General features: G+C 43.4%; 7 protein-coding genes across 9 annotated transcripts; 5 read left to right on the top strand and 2 right to left on the bottom strand.

Moving 5' to 3' along the window:
* Positions 1-10: 10 nt before the first annotated feature.
* On the top strand, positions 11-12,244 carry LOC145421248 (tetraspanin-8-like). Of its 3 annotated transcripts, none has more exons than XM_080291287.1 (6): positions 11-209; positions 513-584; positions 669-785; positions 1,169-1,243; positions 1,463-1,558; positions 11,862-12,244. In XM_080291287.1, the coding sequence occupies exons 1-6, from the start codon at positions 150-152 to the stop codon at positions 12,117-12,119; spliced, it is 678 nt and encodes a 225-aa protein (XP_080147413.1). In that variant the 5' UTR covers positions 11-149; the 3' UTR covers positions 12,120-12,244. The 3 variants fall into 3 exon arrangements, with proteins under 3 accessions (XP_080147413.1, XP_080147415.1, XP_080147414.1); XM_080291289.1 differs by lacking the exon at positions 11,862-12,244 and adding an exon at positions 4,551-4,686; XM_080291288.1 differs by lacking the exon at positions 11,862-12,244 and having other exon boundaries at positions 1,463-1,780.
* On the top strand, positions 4,664-5,721 carry LOC145421252 (histone H2B 1/2). Its single transcript, XM_080291294.1, has one exon. The coding sequence runs from the start codon at positions 4,664-4,666 to the stop codon at positions 5,036-5,038; it is 375 nt and encodes a 124-aa protein (XP_080147420.1). The 3' UTR covers positions 5,039-5,721.
* LOC145421254 (histone H4) lies at positions 5,738-6,313 on the top strand. Its single transcript, XM_080291296.1, has one exon. The coding sequence runs from the start codon at positions 5,956-5,958 to the stop codon at positions 6,265-6,267; it is 312 nt and encodes a 103-aa protein (XP_080147422.1). The 5' UTR covers positions 5,738-5,955; the 3' UTR covers positions 6,268-6,313.
* Positions 12,245-13,509: 1,265 nt separating the features above from the next.
* On the bottom strand, positions 13,510-14,188 carry LOC113008649 (histone H3). The gene has a single exon (XM_026146215.2). It carries the CDS (start codon positions 14,052-14,054, stop codon positions 13,644-13,646), a length of 411 nt encoding a protein of 136 aa, XP_026002000.1. The 5' UTR covers positions 14,055-14,188; the 3' UTR covers positions 13,510-13,643.
* A 2-nt stretch (positions 14,189-14,190) lies between these two features.
* LOC113008650 (histone H2A-like) lies at positions 14,191-15,063 on the top strand. Its single transcript, XM_026146216.2, has one exon. The coding sequence runs from the start codon at positions 14,398-14,400 to the stop codon at positions 14,782-14,784; it is 387 nt and encodes a 128-aa protein (XP_026002001.1). The 5' UTR covers positions 14,191-14,397; the 3' UTR covers positions 14,785-15,063.
* Positions 15,064-18,371: 3,308 nt separating this feature from the next.
* LOC145421251 (histone H2A-like) lies at positions 18,372-19,244 on the bottom strand. The gene has a single exon (XM_080291293.1). It carries the CDS (start codon positions 19,035-19,037, stop codon positions 18,651-18,653), a length of 387 nt encoding a protein of 128 aa, XP_080147419.1. The 5' UTR covers positions 19,038-19,244; the 3' UTR covers positions 18,372-18,650.
* Positions 19,239-19,936, top strand: LOC145421249 (histone H3). The gene has a single exon (XM_080291290.1). The coding sequence runs from the start codon at positions 19,381-19,383 to the stop codon at positions 19,789-19,791; it is 411 nt and encodes a 136-aa protein (XP_080147416.1). The 5' UTR covers positions 19,239-19,380; the 3' UTR covers positions 19,792-19,936.
* Positions 19,937-20,039: the final 103 nt, after the last annotated feature.

Here is a 20,039-nt window from a genome sequence, read left to right as displayed (position 1 = left end):
CGGACGTCCCGCCCAGCAAAGCCCTGAAACCCTTCAAAGCAGCTCACTCAGCTGCTCTCCTCTCACTTCACTTCACTTCGCTGCAGTCGGAGCTCATCTGGACTTTGGGAACAGTACTGTTATTTTGACTGCATTTTCCAGCTGCAAACATGGCTCAGATCAACATCTGCCTCAAACACATCTTCACTGTCTTCAACATATTCTTCATGGTGAGTAAAGAGATTTAGCAAATGATAATCGCAGACTTTAATCCAGAATCTCCTTAAAGACTTCAAACCAGTCAGCAGGCAGACGCAGCAGTCAAAAACAACCACATTTGCCTCCTTTTTTTACATGTAAATGAAACTGAAGCTTAGAAGAGTAAAATAAACCGACATCAACTCAACACGTTTGTTCTTACTTTCAGAGTTTGTTGTTGTGCTCGTCCACGTGCGTGGCTGTGCAGTCATTTCATATCCTGGTTGTGTTTAAAGGATCCAGCAGCTCTAACCAGACTGTTTCTGTTTGTTCAGGTTGTTGGTGGAGTAGCCATCCTCCTCGCTTTGTGGTGCCAGTTCTTCATGAACATTCAAGGAGGATACAACGTGAGGACACATTCAAACATAAATGTAACATGTGGGAACAAACAGACAAAGCCCATTAACCTTTCGTGACACTTCTGTCCACAGCTGGAGGGTCACGCTACCAAACTCTTCATTGTCTACATCATTGGTTTCATCACCATGATGATTGCTGTACTGGGAGCCTATGGAGCCCACAAGGAGAGCAAAGTGGCCCTGATCATGGTGAGCACAAAGATCTCCACAACCTCAGAATGAAAGTTTAGTCATTTAGCTGCCAACAATCTCATTGACTTAATAAAGAAAAGAAATTGTTCATCAACCTAAATGAAGCCATTTAGCTCCAAATGCTCTAAAATGAGCTGCTGTGAAAAATAGTTTGAGGACTCTATCAGTGTTAGAACTGTCCAGCTGATCAGCACTGTCTTATTTTTCTTCCTTATAAAACCATAAATAATGATGATGTAACAGTGTCGCTTCAATGATTTGTTTCTGAAATGTGACTTTGAAGCCTCAACATGTTTGTGAAAGTGGTCAGGGTAAAGTAATTTCAGTAATTCCACATACTGAAGATATCAGATTAAAAGTCTTTGTGTACCTCTCTGCAGTTCCTGGTGTTCATGTTCACAGGATGTCTGTTGATGCTGATGACTGGAATCCCTGCTGCCAGCTCTTATCCTCAGGTAAGGACAGGACGCTTGGAGTCAAGTACATAAAAGTATTTGATTTGATTTAACTGGAAATGTTTTTTTAAATATGTACTTTAAAGTCAACTCAGTTAATACAGACACATTTTCATTACCTTGAAATGTCAGATGTTTTTTAATGATGATCTGTCTACATTAAACATTTTTGTATCCTGTAAATTTAATTTATGATATAAAAATGTTTCATGTTTGCAGGTCAAAGGCAGAATGGAGGAGAGATTCCGCAAGTTTGTTCCTCTGGACAAATCTCGAAAGGATGTGAGGAACATGGCTGTGGACATTCAGAAACAGGTAAGATATTCTAACCTGCTCAGGGTTGTCTCTTTATTTATTTTAAATATCTTATTTTGTTTTTTAATTTTCATTATTTAGATGTTATATTTTTTAATGTGAATTTAGGGCCCTTGAGTGTTGGCTTTATTCCCGAGCTACAGTCATGGGAAAATGAAAGTAAACCCTCTTTAAAGTCGAAGGTTTTGTCTATCAGGACATAATACTTGTAATCTTCCCCTTAGCAGGTCTTAATATTAGGTAAAAAAAATAACTTCAGGTGAACTATGAAACATGACATATGACATTGTGCCATTATTTATTCAACAAAACTATGTTAATTCAATTCAATTCAATTTTATTTATATAGCGCCAAATCACAACAAAAGTCGCCTCAAGGCGCTTCATAGATACAGAGAAAAGCCCAACAATCATATGACCCCCTATGAGCAAGCACTTTGGCGACAGTGGGAAGGAAAAACTCCCTTTTAACAGGAAGAAACCTCCGGCAGAACCAGGCTCAGGGAAGGGCGGGGCCATCTGCTGCGACCGGTTGGGGTGAGAGAAGGAAGACAGGATAAAAGACATGCTGTGGAAGAGAGACAGAGGTTAATAACAGATATGATTCAATGCAGAGAGGTCTGTTAATACATAGTGAGCGAGAAAGGTGACTGGAAAGGAAAAACTCAATGCATCATGGGAATCCCCCGGCAGCCTACGTCTATTGCAGCATAACTAAGGGAGGATTCAGGGTCACCTGGTCCAGCCCTAACTATATGCTTTAGCAAAAAGGAAAGTTTTAAGCCTAATCTTGAAAGTAGAGATAGTGTCTGTCTCCTGAATCCAAACTGGAAGCTGGTTCCACAGAAGAGGGGCCTGAAAACTGAAGGCTCTCCCTCCCATTCTACTTTCATTACTGCTGTCATGAATAAAGAGTTCATGACAGTACAATTATAAAAAGATTGAACAAGTGACTTTAAGAGTTGCCAGGAGGAAGTCTTTTTTCTCTAAAATGAAAAACATAGCAGCAAAGTTTAGGTTTGCATTTTTGGTCATAATGAACAGTGGCATGTTTGGTCCAAACTAAAGACATCATATCAGCATTAAAACCTCAGAACAACTGGGCTAATCTTATAGCCATGGGATCTGGTCAACTTACAGTCCCTGAGTCAACCTTGAACTCCTCTGTATACCAAAGTGTTCTAGAGTGTAATGTGAGGCTATCTGTCCACGTATGTCCGAGTATGATCAGAACAATGATCCCAAGCACAACAGCTTGTCTATAACAGAATGGCTGAAAAAGCAAAGAGCCATGGTGCTGTAATGGTCCAGTCAATGTCCAGACCCCAACCTGACTGAAATGGTGTTGTGGGACCTCCAGAGAGCTGTCTCCACAACCATCAATGAACTTGTTAGACGGCTGAGTTTCACTCCACTGAGGGAGCTCACGTCGTACTACCCGGCTTTGTTTAGACCGCGAAGGCTGGGTCCTCAGGTGGAAGCAGCCTCTGAATTTGGACACCCCCGCTGTTTCCGGGCCGGCCAATAATAACGGTGACATTTAACAAAAGTCAAAGTCAAAGTCAACTTTATTTGTCAATTCTGCCACATGTACAGGACATACAGAGAATAGAAATTTCGTTACTCTCAAACCCTAGATGAAATAGCAAATGAACATTTAAATATAAGAGAGTGATTAAAAAATGCAAATAAAATAATTAAAAAGTAAAAATTTAAATAAATACAATACAAATTAACAAGAAAGCTATGCAATATACAATATACAATATTCAGGTAAGGGTAAATGACATTGAGTGTAAACCAGGCAGAGTAGTGCAAATAGGCAAATAGTGCAAATGGAGATTTAGTAATGTACAGTAAGAGATAGTATAACAACAAAGTCTTATGAGGTAGTGGCAGTCCAATGCTCCACAAAGTGACTGGTAACTGGTGCAGGCCAGTGAGTGAGTCAGAGAGTGTGTGTGTGTGTGTGTGTGTGTGTGTGTGTGTGTGTGTGTGTGTGTGTGTGTGTGTGTGTGTGTGTGTGTGTGGTGTGTGACAGAGTTCAGTGAGACCATGGAGGAGAAGAGGGGAGAGGGGGCAGAATCGGGAGGGAGTTAAGCTTCCTGACAGCCTGATGGATGAAGCTGTCCTTCAGTCTGCTGGTCCTGGCCTGGAGACTCCGCAGTCTCCTCCCTGACGGCAGCAGCTTGAAGAAGCTTTGCATTGGGTGCGTGGGATCAGCCGCTATGCAAAGGGCTTTTTTAGTGAGACGGGTGCTGTAAATGTCCTGGAGGGAGGGGAGAGAGACACCAATGATCCTCTCTGCAGCTCTCACTATGCGTTGGAGGGTTCTATGACAGGACGCATTGCAGGCTCCAAACCACACAGTGATGCAGCTTGACAGGATGCTCTCAACGTATTTTATCCGATAAATAAACACTGTAAAATTTATTTATCACGTTTATTTATCACGTCCAAACAGCCCTTTTGAATGTCTCCCTAATTATGAGGTCTCAAGGTTGGCAAGTATGGCCACAACACCTCACTCTTGGAGCACTTTTTTGCCACATGTATCGCAAACCACGTCTCAGCTGTTTGTGGAGGTAAAATACGTCCACACAATTACGCTCAGCCAATGTTGTGAGTGCGCGCGCCAGCGGCTGCAGACATATACTGCTAAAGCAGCATCTCATCACAAAGCACCCTGAGTTTTATCAGAGTTAGGATTATAAGAGGCCCTTTAACACACTCACTTCCTCTTACAAAGCTCAATAAAACAGGATACTTGTAAAAATGAACCCTGAAGGGTTTTAAGCCCTGAGAATTTCAGGACAATATATCCTGTAACTTTGACGTTATGAGGGGAAACATTGCATCCGTAAAATGCCATAAAATAGTAAAAACTAAGGTGATGTTCTCTAATTCATATGTAAATAATGAGATTCGTGGAAGATTTCAAGTGCTTTTTTTCACTGTTGACTGTGTGCCTTTGTGTAAACCTGAGCAACAGCTCGGCCAATGACAGGCGAGGAACAGCACAGCCTTATTTGCATACAGCGGAAATAAAAGAGCCACTCTCAGCTGACGAGCACATTCTCCGCTGTGAGGAAGTGAAGTAAGAAAATGCCTGAACCCGCCAAGTCAGCGCCCAAAAAGGGCTCCAAGAAAGCCGTGACCAAGACCGCCGGCAAGGGCGGCAAGAAGAAGAGAAAGACCAGGAAGGAGAGCTACGCCATCTACGTGTACAAGGTGCTGAAGCAGGTCCACCCCGACACCGGCATCTCGTCTAAGGCCATGAGCATCATGAATTCGTTCGTCAATGACATCTTCGAGCGTATCGCCGCTGAAGCCTCCCGCCTGGCCCACTACAACAAGCGCTCCACCATCACCTCCAGAGAGATCCAGACCGCAGTTCGCCTGCTTCTCCCCGGTGAGCTGGCCAAGCACGCAGTGTCTGAGGGCACAAAGGCCGTCACCAAGTACACGAGCTCCAAGTAAACTGCATCTTTACTTAATCCCGAACAACGGCTCTTTTCAGAGCCACACATCTCTTCTAAAGCGTACATGTCCTGACTTTATTTAATTTGTAGCTGTCATGATGGTGAAACATAAATTACAGTTTGTGTTACTCTTGTATGCTTTGAATAAAAAAAGAAGAGAGAAATTTCAAGGACTTAATGATGGACCACCTGACCAGAACAGTCCTAACGCCATCACTATATCATTTAGCATTATTACTATTTGGTTGGTTTGGTTTTGTAGTTTGTGTTGTGTTTTTTTTTTTTTTTTTTTTTGTTTTTTTTTGGGGGGGGGGTCATGTTTTGTGGTCCCTTGTCTGCGAAAAGCACTGAATAAATACACTTGTGGGTTTCTCAGAAATAATGACATGTGAACAAGAGCTTATTGAGCTCATCCTGGTGAGGCAAATGTTTGGCTTCAAATCACAATTCTGATCGTAAAATCCTGGACAGGATTACAAATACAATAAATAAACGCGATTAGTTTCACATTTCAAACTACAGTGACATCCTCCGTGTGTGTGTGTGATCTATACATGTGTTAATCGTTTTAATGTAGTTCAACACTTATGCTAGCCTCTGGGTGAAACGTTAAGAGGGTGTGTGGTTTTTGTTACAAATACGGACACTTGGGTTTAGTTTGAAATAAAAATGTGAACTCCACTCAGACATTGTGTGTGATTTGGTGTGAGTCTCCCTTCGGTTAGACTTAATTTGTCATTTAACAAAAGACCACATTTCCACATTTAGAAAATAGAAGAGTGGGCGGAGCCGCTGAGCTTCGAGTCGCCGTCACACCGTCTGTTTTCTCTTACGTCCGCCGAGCACACATAATAACACGGCTCCGTGGAGTTTAACTTCATTCGACTTTGCTCGTTCAGAGAAGAAATTATAACCATGAGTGGAAGAGGCAAAGGTGGCAAAGGACTCGGGAAAGGAGGCGCCAAGCGTCACCGTAAGGTGCTCCGTGATAACATCCAGGGTATCACCAAACCCGCGATCCGTCGTCTGGCTCGCCGTGGCGGAGTGAAGCGTATCTCCGGTCTGATCTACGAGGAGACCCGCGGAGTGCTGAAGGTGTTTTTGGAGAACGTCATCCGTGATGCTGTTACCTACACGGAGCACGCTAAGAGGAAGACTGTGACCGCCATGGATGTGGTGTATGCTCTGAAGAGGCAGGGCCGCACTCTGTACGGCTTTGGCGGTTAAACTCAGTCGCCCTAATCCATCAAACGGCTCTTTTAAGAGCCACACACTTCTCTTTAAGAGCGTTGTTCTGCGATCTTGTTTTTGTCACTTTTTACTGCCTTCTTGTGTTTTCTTTTGCACTCTGAATATCTTATACGCCATTAGGTGATGAGAATTGTCAGGTAGGAAATATTGTACTGCATGATGGTGGACTGCACTGGTGCACTTGAGAGAGATACCCGCCCATGTTGACGTGCGAGCATTAGTGATGGGATTTCTGGCTCTTGTTAGAGACCCGGCTCTTCGGGTTATTTTGTTGCTTTAATTTATTATTAGCAATAATATAAAACTATGCACAAAAGGAATTACTAACGTTAAAAAAGTGGTTCTATTTATTTTTGTATATAAATATATGCGGTGGCTCCTAGAGACAAAACATGTACAAACTCCAAAACAAATTTCTAGTGTTAACTGAACTTCAAAAACAGAGCTACCTAGATCACTTAAATTACACAATTGAAAGCGTATGTGTATATATCTGAGCACAAGATCCATAGAGGCTGGGGTCTATCACACCAGGCAAGACCCCAGGTGCAGGCTGTGTAAAGATGCCCCAGAGACAATCCAGCACATAACAGCAGGGTGCAAGATGCTAGCAGGCAAGGCATACATGGAGCGCCATAACCAAGTGGCCGGCATAGTGTACAGGAACATCTGTGCCGAGTATAACCTGGAAGTCCCGAGGTCAAAATGGGAGATGCCCCCAAGGGTGGTGCAGAATGACCGAGCTAAGATCCTGTGGGACTTCCAGATACAGACGGACAAAATGGTGGTGGCTAACCAACCGGACATAGTGGTGGTAGATAAACAGAAGAAGACGGCCGTAGTGATCGATGTAGCGGTTCCGAATGACAGCAATATCAGGAAGAAGGAACACGAGAAGCTGGAGAAATACCAAGGGCTCAGAGAAGAGCTCGAGAGGATGTGGAGGGTGAAGGTAACAGTGGTCCCCGTGGTAATCGGAGCACTAGGTGCGGTGACTCCCAAGCTAGGCGAGTGGCTCCAGCAGATCCCGGGAATAACATCGGAGATCTCTGTCCAGAAGAGCGCAGTCCTGGGAACAGCTGAGATACTGCGCAGGACCCTCAAGCTCCCAGGCCTCTGGTAGAGGACCCGAGCTTGGAGGATAAACCGCCCGCAGGGGCGTGCTGGGTGTTTTATATATGTATATATATATGTATATGCATGTATATTCAATTCAATTCAATTTTATTTATATAGCGCCAAATCACAACATAAGTCGCCTCAAGGCGCTTCATAGATACAGAGGAAAAACCCAACAATCATATGACCCCCTATGAGCAAGCACTTTGGCAACAGTGGGAAGGAAAAACTCCCTTTTAACAGGAAGAAACCTCCGGCAGAACCAGGCTCAGGGAGGGGCGGCCATCTGCTGCGACCGGTTGGGGTGAGAGAAGGAAGACAGGATAAAAGACATGCTGTGGAAGAGAGACAGAGGTTAATAACAGATATGATTCAATGCAGAGAGGTCTGTTAATACATAGTGAGCGAGAAAGGTGACTGGAAAGGAAAAACTCAATGCATCATGGGAATCCCCCGGCAGCCTACGTCTATTGCAGCATAACTAAGGGAGGATTCAGGGTCACCTGGTCCAGCCCTAACTATATGCTTTAGCAAAAAGGAAAGTTTTAAGCCTAATCTTGAAAGTAGAGATAGTGTCTGTCTCCTGAATCCAAACTGGAAGCTGGTTCCACAGAAGAGGGGCCTGAAAACTGAAGGCTCTCCCTCCCATTCTACTTTTAAATACTCTAGGAACAACAAGTAGGCCTGCAGAGCGAGAGCGAAGTGCTCTAATAGGGTGATATGGTACTACAAGGTCATTAAGATAAGATGGGGCCTGATTATTTAAGACCTTGTATGTGAGGAGCAGGATTTTGAATTCAATTCTGGATTTAACAGGAAGCCAATGAAGGGAAGCCAAAACAGGAGAAATATGCTCTCTCTTTCTAGTCCCTGTCAGTACTCTTGCTGCAGCATTTTGGATTAGCTGAAGGCTTTTCAGTGAGTTTTTTGGACATCCTGATAATAATGAATTACAGTAGTCCAGCCTGGAAGTAATAAATGCATGAACTAGTTTTTCAGTGTCGCTCTGAGACAGGATATTTCTAATTTTAGAGATGCTGCGCAAATGGAAGAATGCAGTCTTACATATTTGTTTAATATGTGCATTGAAGGACATGTCCTGGTCAAAAATGACTCCAAGGTTCCTCACAGCGTTACTGGAGGCCAAGGTAATGCCATCCAGGGTAAGAATCTGGTTAGATACCATATTTCTAGGCTTTTCAGGGCCGAGTACAATAACCTCAGTTTTATCTGAATTAAGAAGCAGAAAGTTAGCGGCCATCCAGGTCTTTATGTCTGTAAGACATTCCTGCAGTTTAACTAATTGGTGTGCGTTATCTGGCTTCATGGACAGATAGAGCTGGGTGTCATCTGCATAGCAGTGAAAATGTATGCTATGTCTTCTAATGATGCTGCCTAAGGGAAGCATGTATAATGTAAACAGAATTGGTCCTAGCACTGAACCCTGTGGAACTCCATAATTAACCTCAGTGTGTGAAGAGGACTCTCCATTTACATGAACAAATTGGAGTCTATTAGATAGATATGATACAAACCACTGCAGTGCAGTACCTGTAATACCTACAGCATGTTCTAATCGCTCTAATAGGATATTATGGTCGACAGTATCGAATGCTGCACTAAGGTCTAGCAGGACAAGCACAGAGATGAGTCCACTGTCAGAGGCCATAAGAAGATCATTTGTAACCTTCACTAAAGCTGTTTCTGTGCTGTGATGAGCTCTGAAACCTGACTGAAACTCTTCAAATAAACGATTCCTCTGCAGATGATCTGTTAGCTGTTTGACAACTACTCTTTCAAGGATTTTTGATATGAAAGGAAGGTTGGAGATTGGCCTATAATTAGCTAAGACTGCTGGGTCTAGAGATGGCTTTTTGAGTAAAGGTTTAACTACAGCTAGCTTGAAGGCCTGTGGTACATAGCCGATCATTAGAGATAGGTTGATTATATTTAAGATCGAAGAATTAATTAATGGCAGGACTTCTTTGAGCAGTTTTGTAGGAATGGGGTCTAAAAGACACGTTGATGGTTTGGAGGAAGTAATTATTGAAGTTAACTCAGAAAGATCAATTAGAGAAAAAGAGTCTAACTTAACATCAATGGTACTAAGAGTAGCTGTAGATAATATTACATCTGTGGGATGATTACTGGTAATTTTTTCTCTAATGATAAAGATTTTATTTGTGAAGAAGTTCATGAAGTCATTACTAGTTAACGTTAAAGGGATTGTTGGCTCAAAAGAGCTCTGACTTTTTGTCAGCCTGGCTACAGTGCTGAAGAGAAATCTGGGGTTGTTCTTATTTTCTTCAATCAGTGATGAATAGTAAGATGTTCTGGCTTTGCGGAGGGCTTTCTTATAAAGCAGCAAACTATTTCTCCAGGCTAAATGATGATCCTCTAAATTTGTGACACGCCATTTCCTCTCCAGATTACGAGTCATCTGCTTTAGGGTACGTGTTTGAGAATTATACCACGGAGTCAGGTACTTCTGATTAGAGACCTTAGTTTTCACAGGAGCTACAGTATCCAGAGTCGTACGTAGTGAGGAGGTGAAATTATTAACAAGATAATCGACCTCTGTTGGGGTAGTGTTCAGATAGCTGCTCTGCTCTATGTTGGTACAGGGCATTGAAGATGATAACAGTGGGTGGATTATATTCTTAAACTTAGTTACAGCGCTTTCAGAAAGACATCTACTTTGATAAAGTCTACTCTCCACCGCTGTGTAATCAATTATTGTAAATGTAAATGTTATCAGGAAATGATCAGACAGGAGAGGGTTTTCAGGAAACACTGTTAAATGTTCAGTTTCTATGCCATATGTTAAAACAAGATCTAGAGTGTGATTTAAAGTGGTGGGTGGGTTCTTTTACATTTTGAGAGAAACCAATTGAGTCTAATAACAGATTAAATGCCATGTTGAGGCTGTCATTTTTAGCATCTACATGGATGTTAAAATCACCCACAATAATTATTTTATCTGAGCTCAGAACTAAATTAGATATAAAGTCTGAGAAATCAGACAGAAACTCTGTGTAAGGCCCAGGTGGACGATAGATGATAACAAGTAAGACTGGTTTCTGAGTTTTACAGCTGGGGTGGACGAGGCTAAGCATCAGGCTTTCAAATGAATTAAAAGTCTGTCTTGGTCTTTCATTAATTGATAGGCTGGTGTGAAAAATTGCTGCCACACCGCCCCCTCGGCTTGTGCTTCGAGATTTCTGGTAGTTAGAATGACTCGGGGGTGTTGATTCATTTAAACTAACATAATCATCCTGCTGCAACCAGGTTTCTGTAAGGTAGAGTAAATCAATTTGTTGATCAATTATTAAGTCATGTACTAACAGAGACTTGGAGGAGAGAGACCTAATATTTAATAATCCACATTTCACTGTTTTACTCTTTGGTTAACTTTTAACAACTTAAAATTGTTTATGTTTAAGTTGTTTGTTGCTGGTTTTTAGTTTGTTTTTTGTCTGTTTGGGAGCCGACACAGTCTCTATGGAGATGGTTTTTTTTTTTTTTGGGGGGGGGGGGGGGGGGGGTAGCAGGAGGAGAGAAGCTGCAGAGGGGCGTGTAAGACTGCAACTCTGCTTCCTGGTCCCAACTCTGGATAGTCATATTTTGGGGGGTTTAATAAATTTGTCCATATTTCTAGAAATGAGAGCTGCTCCATCCAAAGTGGGATGGATGCCGTCTCTCCTAACAAGACCAGGTTTCCTCCAGAAGGTTTGCCAATTATCTATGAAGCCCACATCGTTTCTGGGACACCACTCAGACAGCCAGCAATTTAAGGAGAACATGCGGCTAAACATGTCACTCCTGGTCTGATTGGGGAGGGGACCAGAGAAAACGACAGAGTCCGACATTGTTTTGGCAAAGTTGCACACCGATTCAATATTGATTTTAGTGACCTCCGATTGGCGTAACCGGGTGTCATTACTGCCGACGTGAATTATGATCTTACTGAATTTACGTAAGATCACATGTATGTATATGTATATATATGTATGTATATGTGTATATATGTATATGTGTATGTATGTATGTATATATATATATATATATATATATATATATATATATATATATATATATATATATATATATATATATATATATATACAACAACTGAGATAATTCATCCACAATACGAGGTCAGTCATTCATATACTGCTGCATGGGCTGGGCTGTAGTTACATCATAAGGGTTTAAAAATTGAGCTTTAAAATGATTGGCAGTAATAAAAGCCGAGGAAGGCCAACAGTGATCACTGACTGTTTTTAGGAGCTTTTTGAGATTAAATAGAAGAAAATACATAACATTAAACATGTTAACAACACAAAAGCCATATTGAACACAGACTACTTTAGGCCCGGAAGCAGGATTCGTCACGTCATCACTTAAAGACTGGCTACCTTTCTAATGTGAAGTTGTTGTCCCTTTCTCAGTCTTCTTGGCCTGCATGTTGGGCAGCACACCACCCTGAGCGATCGTCACTCAGCCCAGCAGCTTGTTCAGCTCTTCATCGTTGCGGACGGCCAGCTGCAGGTGGCGGGGGACGATTCTGGCAAGAGCATAGATTTGGTTTTGGCATTGGTGGGGGACGGATGATTCAACCACCGAACACTGCCCTGCTTTTGTCTTTGCTTCTTGATAAAAAGAGGAGAAATATACTTGCCTACATATGCTGTTCTACATGCTTTTAAACCATTTAAAAGTACAATTCATAGTTTTATATGTGAATTATATAATGTCAAATTACTATTAAACAAATGACTAAGAATTATAGACTTTAGTTTACTTCAGCCATATTCCATCATAGTAAATCAGGTATCATACAAAATAAAATTAGCTTCAAATACAGTGATGACAATAAAAGAATATGACTTTAAGGACTTAACAACATTACTTCAGTTATAATACACCAACATCTCTTATACATTAGCACTAAGGGAACACTGAATGACCTGGTGGTTTTTGTCCATAAAACTACTCATCTAAGATTACCACAAAGTAAAAGATCTCTCAGCAACATTGTGCAACATTTTATGCACACTATTGCCCCTATCAAATAAGTGAGCTGGGATTTTTTTTATTCTAAACATGAACTCCTGTTACAGCAACAGACATGGACTACTGGTGCCCCACACAACAACTCAATGTCCACTATGTGAAGGAGCCAAACACATGCCTGCTCCTCTCGTTAACTGAGATAAACTGCTGGCATATTGGTTTTATATACTGTCCAGTCTCTCCTGGTGAACATGGCCTACAGTAGCATTGTTTAATCTCATTTGAGTCATTGTTGATCTCGTTTTTAGTCTTGTGAGAGCACTGAAGCTTCTTTCAGCCTCAGCCGAGGATACTGGGATGACTAAAAGCAGCCTGACAATTGTCACGATAATAAATACTAGTTAATCTATAGCACCAAATCATCAGTCAGTCACCCGTGACCTCGCCTCTTCACCTCAGTCCGAGCTACAACATGGCAGAGCTGCCTCTGTCACCTAATAAATAACAGGGAGACATTCCAAATACATGCAGTCACACATGTGCTTCAAAAACAGTAATGAACCACCAAGTCATCCTCCAATTTCACCTGTGATCTTGTATCACCATTACTCTCTGTTGGTTCTTCTATCACCTGACAAATAGGACATACATGACAATAAGAATAAAATGGGTAGCTGCTTCAGTGTTTCTGTCACTTTGTGTAGATCTTGACTCATCAGTAATGTTTGTAGGGTGAGTGCATTTTTAAAACAGTTTGTGCAAACTGCACTACAAGGTGGAATATTTGTAGAAGCATGACGACCTCATGATATTTTGTCTCAAAAATTAACCCTATGACTATGTCAGTACCATTAGGATGAAATTGTGTCACCAACATTTTAACATTAGACATAAATTTAACAGCCTCTGTACACTAATGTTAACATGTTAGGCTTACTGGCATGTCCATAGTATTTATAAAAAATAAAAATAAAAAGTAAATAAGTAAAGGAGGGAGACATTTAAGGATAGAACAATTCATGCTAAAAATTAATGAAGCATTTTTGTAACTGAAGTCAGTGATTTCCACGTTCATGCCGACTGTAGTTTCTGGTATAGAAAGAGCATGAAGATTAAAGTGTGACTATAATATTGATGTAATAGTAAGAAAGGAGCGAGCTCTTGGTGGGAGGGAGGTGGCTCTGAAAAGAGCCGTTGTTTGTAGGTGAGCGAGTAGCTTAAGCTCTCTCTCCGCGGATGCGGCGAGCCAGCTGGATGTCTTTGGGCATGATGGTGACCCGCTTGGCGTGGATGGCGCACAGGTTTGTGTCCTCGAAGAGACCGACCAGGTAAGCCTCACTGGCCTCTTGCAGAGCCATAACGGCAGAGCTCTGGAAGCGCAGGTCGGTCTTGAAGTCCTGAGCGATCTCGCGGACCAGGCGCTGGAAGGGCAGCTTGCGGATGAGCAGCTCGGTGGATTTCTGGTAACGGCGGATCTCGCGCAGAGCCACGGTACCGGGCCTGTAACGGTGAGGCTTCTTGACGCCTCCGGTGGCCGGGGCGCTCTTACGGGCAGCCTTAGTGGCGAGCTGCTTCCTGGGGGCTTTGCCGCCAGTAGACTTGCGAGCGGTCTGCTTGGTTCTTGCCATTGTTTCTCACTTTTCTTTTCCTGTGTTAAGGGCAGATTTTGTAGCAAACAGAGGAGACTCGCTGCTCTTAAACTGTGTGTGTCTGTGACGCGGTGCCTCCCCGGCTCATGATTGGTGAGGGGCTCCACGTGGTGCTCAGCACCGTTCAGAGGAGCACCGCCCCGCCTCGGTGTGTGCTTCTCATTGGAGAAAAGTGCATTGTAATTGCGCGCTGCCGCAAGCCTCTCTGCGATTGGTGCGTGACGAAGCTGCGCGCGCTCTGCGGAAATATAAGCGAGGCTTTGAGCCGATCAGGCCACATTTCTTTTGAGTGTTGATACTACGAAGAGAAGAACCTGTCAAAATGAGTGGGCGCGGAAAGACTGGAGGCAAAGCCAGAGCTAAGGCCAAGACTCGCTCATCCCGTGCCGGGCTTCAGTTCCCCGTGGGTCGTGTCCACAGACTGCTGCGCAAAGGCAACTATGCGGAGCGTGTGGGAGCTGGCGCCCCCGTTTACCTGGCAGCTGTGCTCGAGTACCTGACCGCTGAGATCTTGGAGCTGGCTGGCAACGCGGCCCGCGACAACAAGAAGACTCGTATCATCCCACGTCACCTGCAGCTGGCTGTGCGCAACGACGAGGAGCTCAACAAACTCCTGGGGGGAGTCACCATCGCTCAAGGTGGTGTGCTGCCCAACATCCAGGCTGTGCTGCTGCCCAAGAAGACCGAGAAGCCCGCCAAGGCCAAGTAAATGCAAAGCGTTCGGCTTCACCAAAAAAACGGCTCTTTTAAGAGCCACACACTCCTATCTGAGCAAACCTCCTTCTTGCTGTTACTGTCTGTAACTGGGATATGTAGATTATGCATCTTGATTTATTTTGAAATGTACGTTCATTCATATCACCTTACATGGTCAGGGACTGAAATCCACCTTCAAAATATACTATCATGAGTGCTTAAGCAGTGTTTGTTTTATTCACAAGAATAGAGGGTCTTAGTATAAAGTCAAAATAAAAAAAAGTCAAAAGCTCTCAGTCTCTCCTGCTGTGTGGTTAAGGCTCATGCCTTGTTCAACCTCATTTACATTAGGGATCAGCTGTTAAGCGCTGCTGCAGGGTGCAGCTGGGCTACCGGCAGACAGACCCTACATCCCCAGTGAGGGAAGGAAACGGGTGATGTCTCCCGAGGACACCTCGGATAAAGTACAAGAGATACAATCAGTGCTTTGTCAGTGTTTACTCAGCAGTCAAGGACAGCAATATTTGCATAGTATTTTTACTGACATGTAGTGCACATATGTTTTGGGCAAAAACATTTTTGAATATTAAAATATGAACATTTGTAACAAAAAATTGACAAATTAGCCAGTTCCAATGTAAAACTTTATCTGCCTATTTAAAAAAAGAAGATAATCTTCTCACAAACTGGTGTTTGATTTTGAAACAGGAAAAAAGTGGGGAAACAACTGAAAAGACTAACATTTGAATAAAACCTGAAAGCAAGTAAATACTTTCTATGCTGCCTTATGGTAAACTTTGGTAATATTGATAAAGAACAACACTGGCTGACGATGAAATACAGTCAGCTGGCATGGTGACACTGCCAGTATTAACCTGCAGGGCTGGACTGGGACAGAAAATCGGGCATTTTGACTACAGACCGGCCCACCAGGTATTAAAGCCATAAAGTCTTTGAATGAAAACAAACGCTGTTGTGACAGTGATGTACACTGTCTTGTTGGTATATGTATGATTTCTATACATTTGACATCAGATAAAAACTTTGGTTGTAAGATTTAGATAATTATTTAATAAAAGAGAGATATTTTAAATGAGAATAAGAAAGAAAAGTATTTCTTTGTGCCCCCCCTCTCCCTGTTAATTCCCTACCTGGCCCCCTGGCATAACTTTGCTAGATCCGCACCTGCACAGTTACCAGCGGTCAGCTACCTAAAAAAGGATCCTGGTGTTATTTGTCTCTCAGAAACAGCTCATAACTTCCCTTCAACTCATTCATGTCACCTAAAAGGTAAACCTGTTTCTCCATCACAGCTCTGATGATTCAGTAAGGACATCTCCTGGTTTCATCTTCATGTTTCCCTCTCACCACATATCCAAACCGACATCATGACCAGCAGCTTTACAGCTGTGGCTCCAGCAAACATCAGCTGATACTGGAAATTAATATTAAATAAATTCTAACAACAGCTGATCAAGCTTAAACGTGCTGCTGTTGTTTAGCGCGACATCTGCTGGTTTCCTCTTTCTGGCACAAAGTGGGCGATAAACAAACAAGAGAGAAAAGCTGATCAGCTCATCATTGATCAGTTTCATGATTGAAGTAGCAACAGAAGAGGGAGGGGGAGATGAGAGAAGAGGCAGCTGTGCAGCGTAAACACACAGAATAAATCCAGCTTTGTCTTTTTCCATTCTAGCTAAAGTTCGGGACAAACTGCGTCTCTTCTCAGCTCAATACCAAACGCATAATATTTTCTCTGAATGAGGGACCATTCCATTTTTAAGGAGCCGTTGGCAACTCTACTAACTAACTAACCTTATGAATAAAATAAAGTTCACTATCAGTAACATCATAGCAACTGAACAGCTGTACAGAAACTCCGTCATGCTAGCTCGGGCAGTACGAGTTATTGCAACTGACGGTAAAAAGTCAGCACAACGAAAATAAACTCCACCTAAACTTAGTTTATATCTGACCCAGATAGACTGCAGGTCATAACTTCTTACCTGAAGTTCAGTTCACCTGACACTCGGACTGGCGGCTGCCTCGGGTCTCTCCTCCTGCCTCCCCTTCCCTCATCCACCTGCTGGCCTCTGTGGAAGCTCCGCCATAGCCACCACCAAACAACTGAGTTATTTTTACACATCGACCTGCATCTGGCCAATCCACCACCTCTCATTGTTCATGCCCTTAATAAAATAAAATAAAAAAACAAGTCACCGGGCATATGCCCGGTATGCCCGATGGCCAGTCCAGCTATGTTAACCTGAAACCAAATCTGCAGCTCCATACAGCAATGTTACGACTTAGATTACATCTTATAACGCATAACTCTTATGTTAGCTGCCCTCAGCAGCATACTGTCTGAAATATTCGACGGCTGCAATAATTCTTTAAGTGTTAATTTTTCCTTGGTATTCTAATTTCACCGAAGTTTACTAAACTCAACAAACTTAATATTACTTACCGGGACATTTATTCTGTCCTCATTTTCTTTCACCGAAAAATTGTTTCCTGCAGTGCCGTCTTTCCTGCTTGGCTCTCCTACCTTTGCTAACGTGATGCACATAGCGCAGAAGCAGATGCTGCATTCACTTACACTCGGATATCTGAGCTTCACCGTGAAAACATAATCTGACATTTGATATTTGATTGAATTGTATTGTTTTGCCTTTGGGGTGGCACCTGGGGTGGCCAGTCTGGTTGGGGGGGGGGGTGGCCTGTGCCCCCCCAGGCCACCCCGCTGGACACGCCATTGAGAGGGGGGGCACAAAGAAATACTTTTCTTTCTTATTCTCATTTAAAATATCTCTCTTTTATTAAATAATTATCTAAATCTTACAACCAAAGTTTTTATCTGATGTCAAATGTATAGAAATCATACATATACCAACAAGACAGTGTACATCACTGTCACAACAGCGTTTGTTTTCATTCAAAGACTTTATGGCTTTAATACCTGGTGGGCCGGTCTGTAGTCAAAATGCCCGATTTTCTGTCCCAGTCCAGCCCTGCAGGTTAATACTGGCAGTGTCACCATGCCAGCTGACTGTATTTCATCGTCAGCCAGTGTTGTTCTTTATCAATATTACCAAAGTTTACCATAAGGCAGCATAGAAAGTATTTACTTGCTTTCAGGTTTTATTCAAATGTTAGTCTTTTCAGTTGTTTCCCCACTTTTTTCCTGTTTCAAAATCAAACACCAGTTTGTGAGAAGATTATCTTCTTTTTTTAAATAGGCAGATAAAGTTTTACATTGGAACTGGCTAATTTGTCAATTTTTTGTTACAAATGTTCATATTTTAATATTCAAAAATGTTTTTGCCCAAAACATATGTGCACTACATGTCAGTAAAAATACTATGCAAATATTGCTGTCCTTGACTGCTGAGTAAACACTGACAAAGCACTGATTGTATCTCTTGTACTTTATCCGAGGTGTCCTCGGGAGACATCACCCGTTTCCTTCCCTCACTGGGGATGTAGGGTCTGTCTGCCGGTAGCCCAGCTGCACCCTGCAGCAGCGCTTAACAGCTGATCCCTAATGTAAATGAGGTTGAACAAGGCATGAGCCTTAACCACACAGCAGGAGAGACTGAGAGCTTTTGACTTTTTTTTATTTTGACTTTATACTAAGACCCTCTATTCTTGTGAATAAAACAAACACTGCTTAAGCACTCATGATAGTATATTTTGAAGGTGGATTTCAGTCCCTGACCATGTAAGGTGATATGAATGAACGTACATTTCAAAATAAATCAAGATGCATAATCTACATATCCCAGTTACAGACAGTAACAGCAAGAAGGAGGTTTGCTCAGATAGGAGTGTGTGGCTCTTAAAAGAGCCGTTTTTTTGGTGAAGCCGAACGCTTTGCATTTACTTGGCCTTGGCGGGCTTCTCGGTCTTCTTGGGCAGCAGCACAGCCTGGATGTTGGGCAGCACACCACCTTGAGCGATGGTGACTCCCCCCAGGAGTTTGTTGAGCTCCTCGTCGTTGCGCACAGCCAGCTGCAGGTGACGTGGGATGATACGAGTCTTCTTGTTGTCGCGGGCCGCGTTGCCAGCCAGCTCCAAGATCTCAGCGGTCAGGTACTCGAGCACAGCTGCCAGGTAAACGGGGGCGCCAGCTCCCACACGCTCCGCATAGTTGCCTTTGCGCAGCAGTCTGTGGACACGACCCACGGGGAACTGAAGCCCGGCACGGGATGAGCGAGTCTTGGCCTTAGCTCTGGCTTTGCCTCCAGTCTTTCCGCGCCCACTCATTTTGACAGGTTCTTCTCTTCGTAGTATCAACACTCAAAAGAAATGTGGCCTGATCGGCTCAAAGCCTCGCTTATATTTCCGCAGAGCGCGCGCAGCTTCGTCACGCACCAATCGCAGAGAGGCTTGCGGCAGCGCGCAATTACAATGCACTTTTCTCCAATGAGAAGCACACACCGAGGCGGGGCGGTGCTCCTCTGAACGGTGCTGAGCACCACGTGGAGCCCCTCACCAATCATGAGCCGGGGAGGCACCGCGTCACAGACACACACAGTTTAAGAGCAGCGAGTCTCCTCTGTTTGCTACAAAATCTGCCCTTAACACAGGAAAAGAAAAGTGAGAAACAATGGCAAGAACCAAGCAGACCGCTCGCAAGTCTACTGGCGGCAAAGCCCCCAGGAAGCAGCTCGCCACTAAGGCTGCCCGTAAGAGCGCCCCGGCCACCGGAGGCGTCAAGAAGCCTCACCGTTACAGGCCCGGTACCGTGGCTCTGCGCGAGATCCGCCGTTACCAGAAATCCACCGAGCTGCTCATCCGCAAGCTGCCCTTCCAGCGCCTGGTCCGCGAGATCGCTCAGGACTTCAAGACCGACCTGCGCTTCCAGAGCTCTGCCGTTATGGCTCTGCAAGAGGCCAGTGAGGCTTACCTGGTCGGTCTCTTCGAGGACACAAACCTGTGCGCCATCCACGCCAAGCGGGTCACCATCATGCCCAAAGACATCCAGCTGGCTCGCCGCATCCGCGGAGAGAGAGCTTAAGCTACTCGCTCACCTACAAACAACGGCTCTTTTCAGAGCCACCTCCCTCCCACCAAGAGCTCGCTCCTTTCTTACTATTACATCAATATTATAGTCACACTTTAATCTTCATGCTCTTTCTATACCAGAAACTACAGTCGGCATGAACGTGGAAATCACTGACTTCAGTTACAAAAATGCTTCATTAATTTTTAGCATGAATTGTTCTATCCTTAAATGTCTCCCTCCTTTACTTATTTACTTTTTAT

Source organism: Astatotilapia calliptera, chromosome 17 (genome assembly GCF_964374335.1).
Source record: "Astatotilapia calliptera chromosome 17, fAstCal68.1, whole genome shotgun sequence".
In the NCBI taxonomy this organism is placed as follows: domain Eukaryota; kingdom Metazoa; phylum Chordata; class Actinopteri; order Cichliformes; family Cichlidae; genus Astatotilapia; species Astatotilapia calliptera.
The sequence above is the reverse complement of the archived record's forward strand: the minus strand, read 5'-3'. Positions and strand labels throughout refer to the sequence as shown.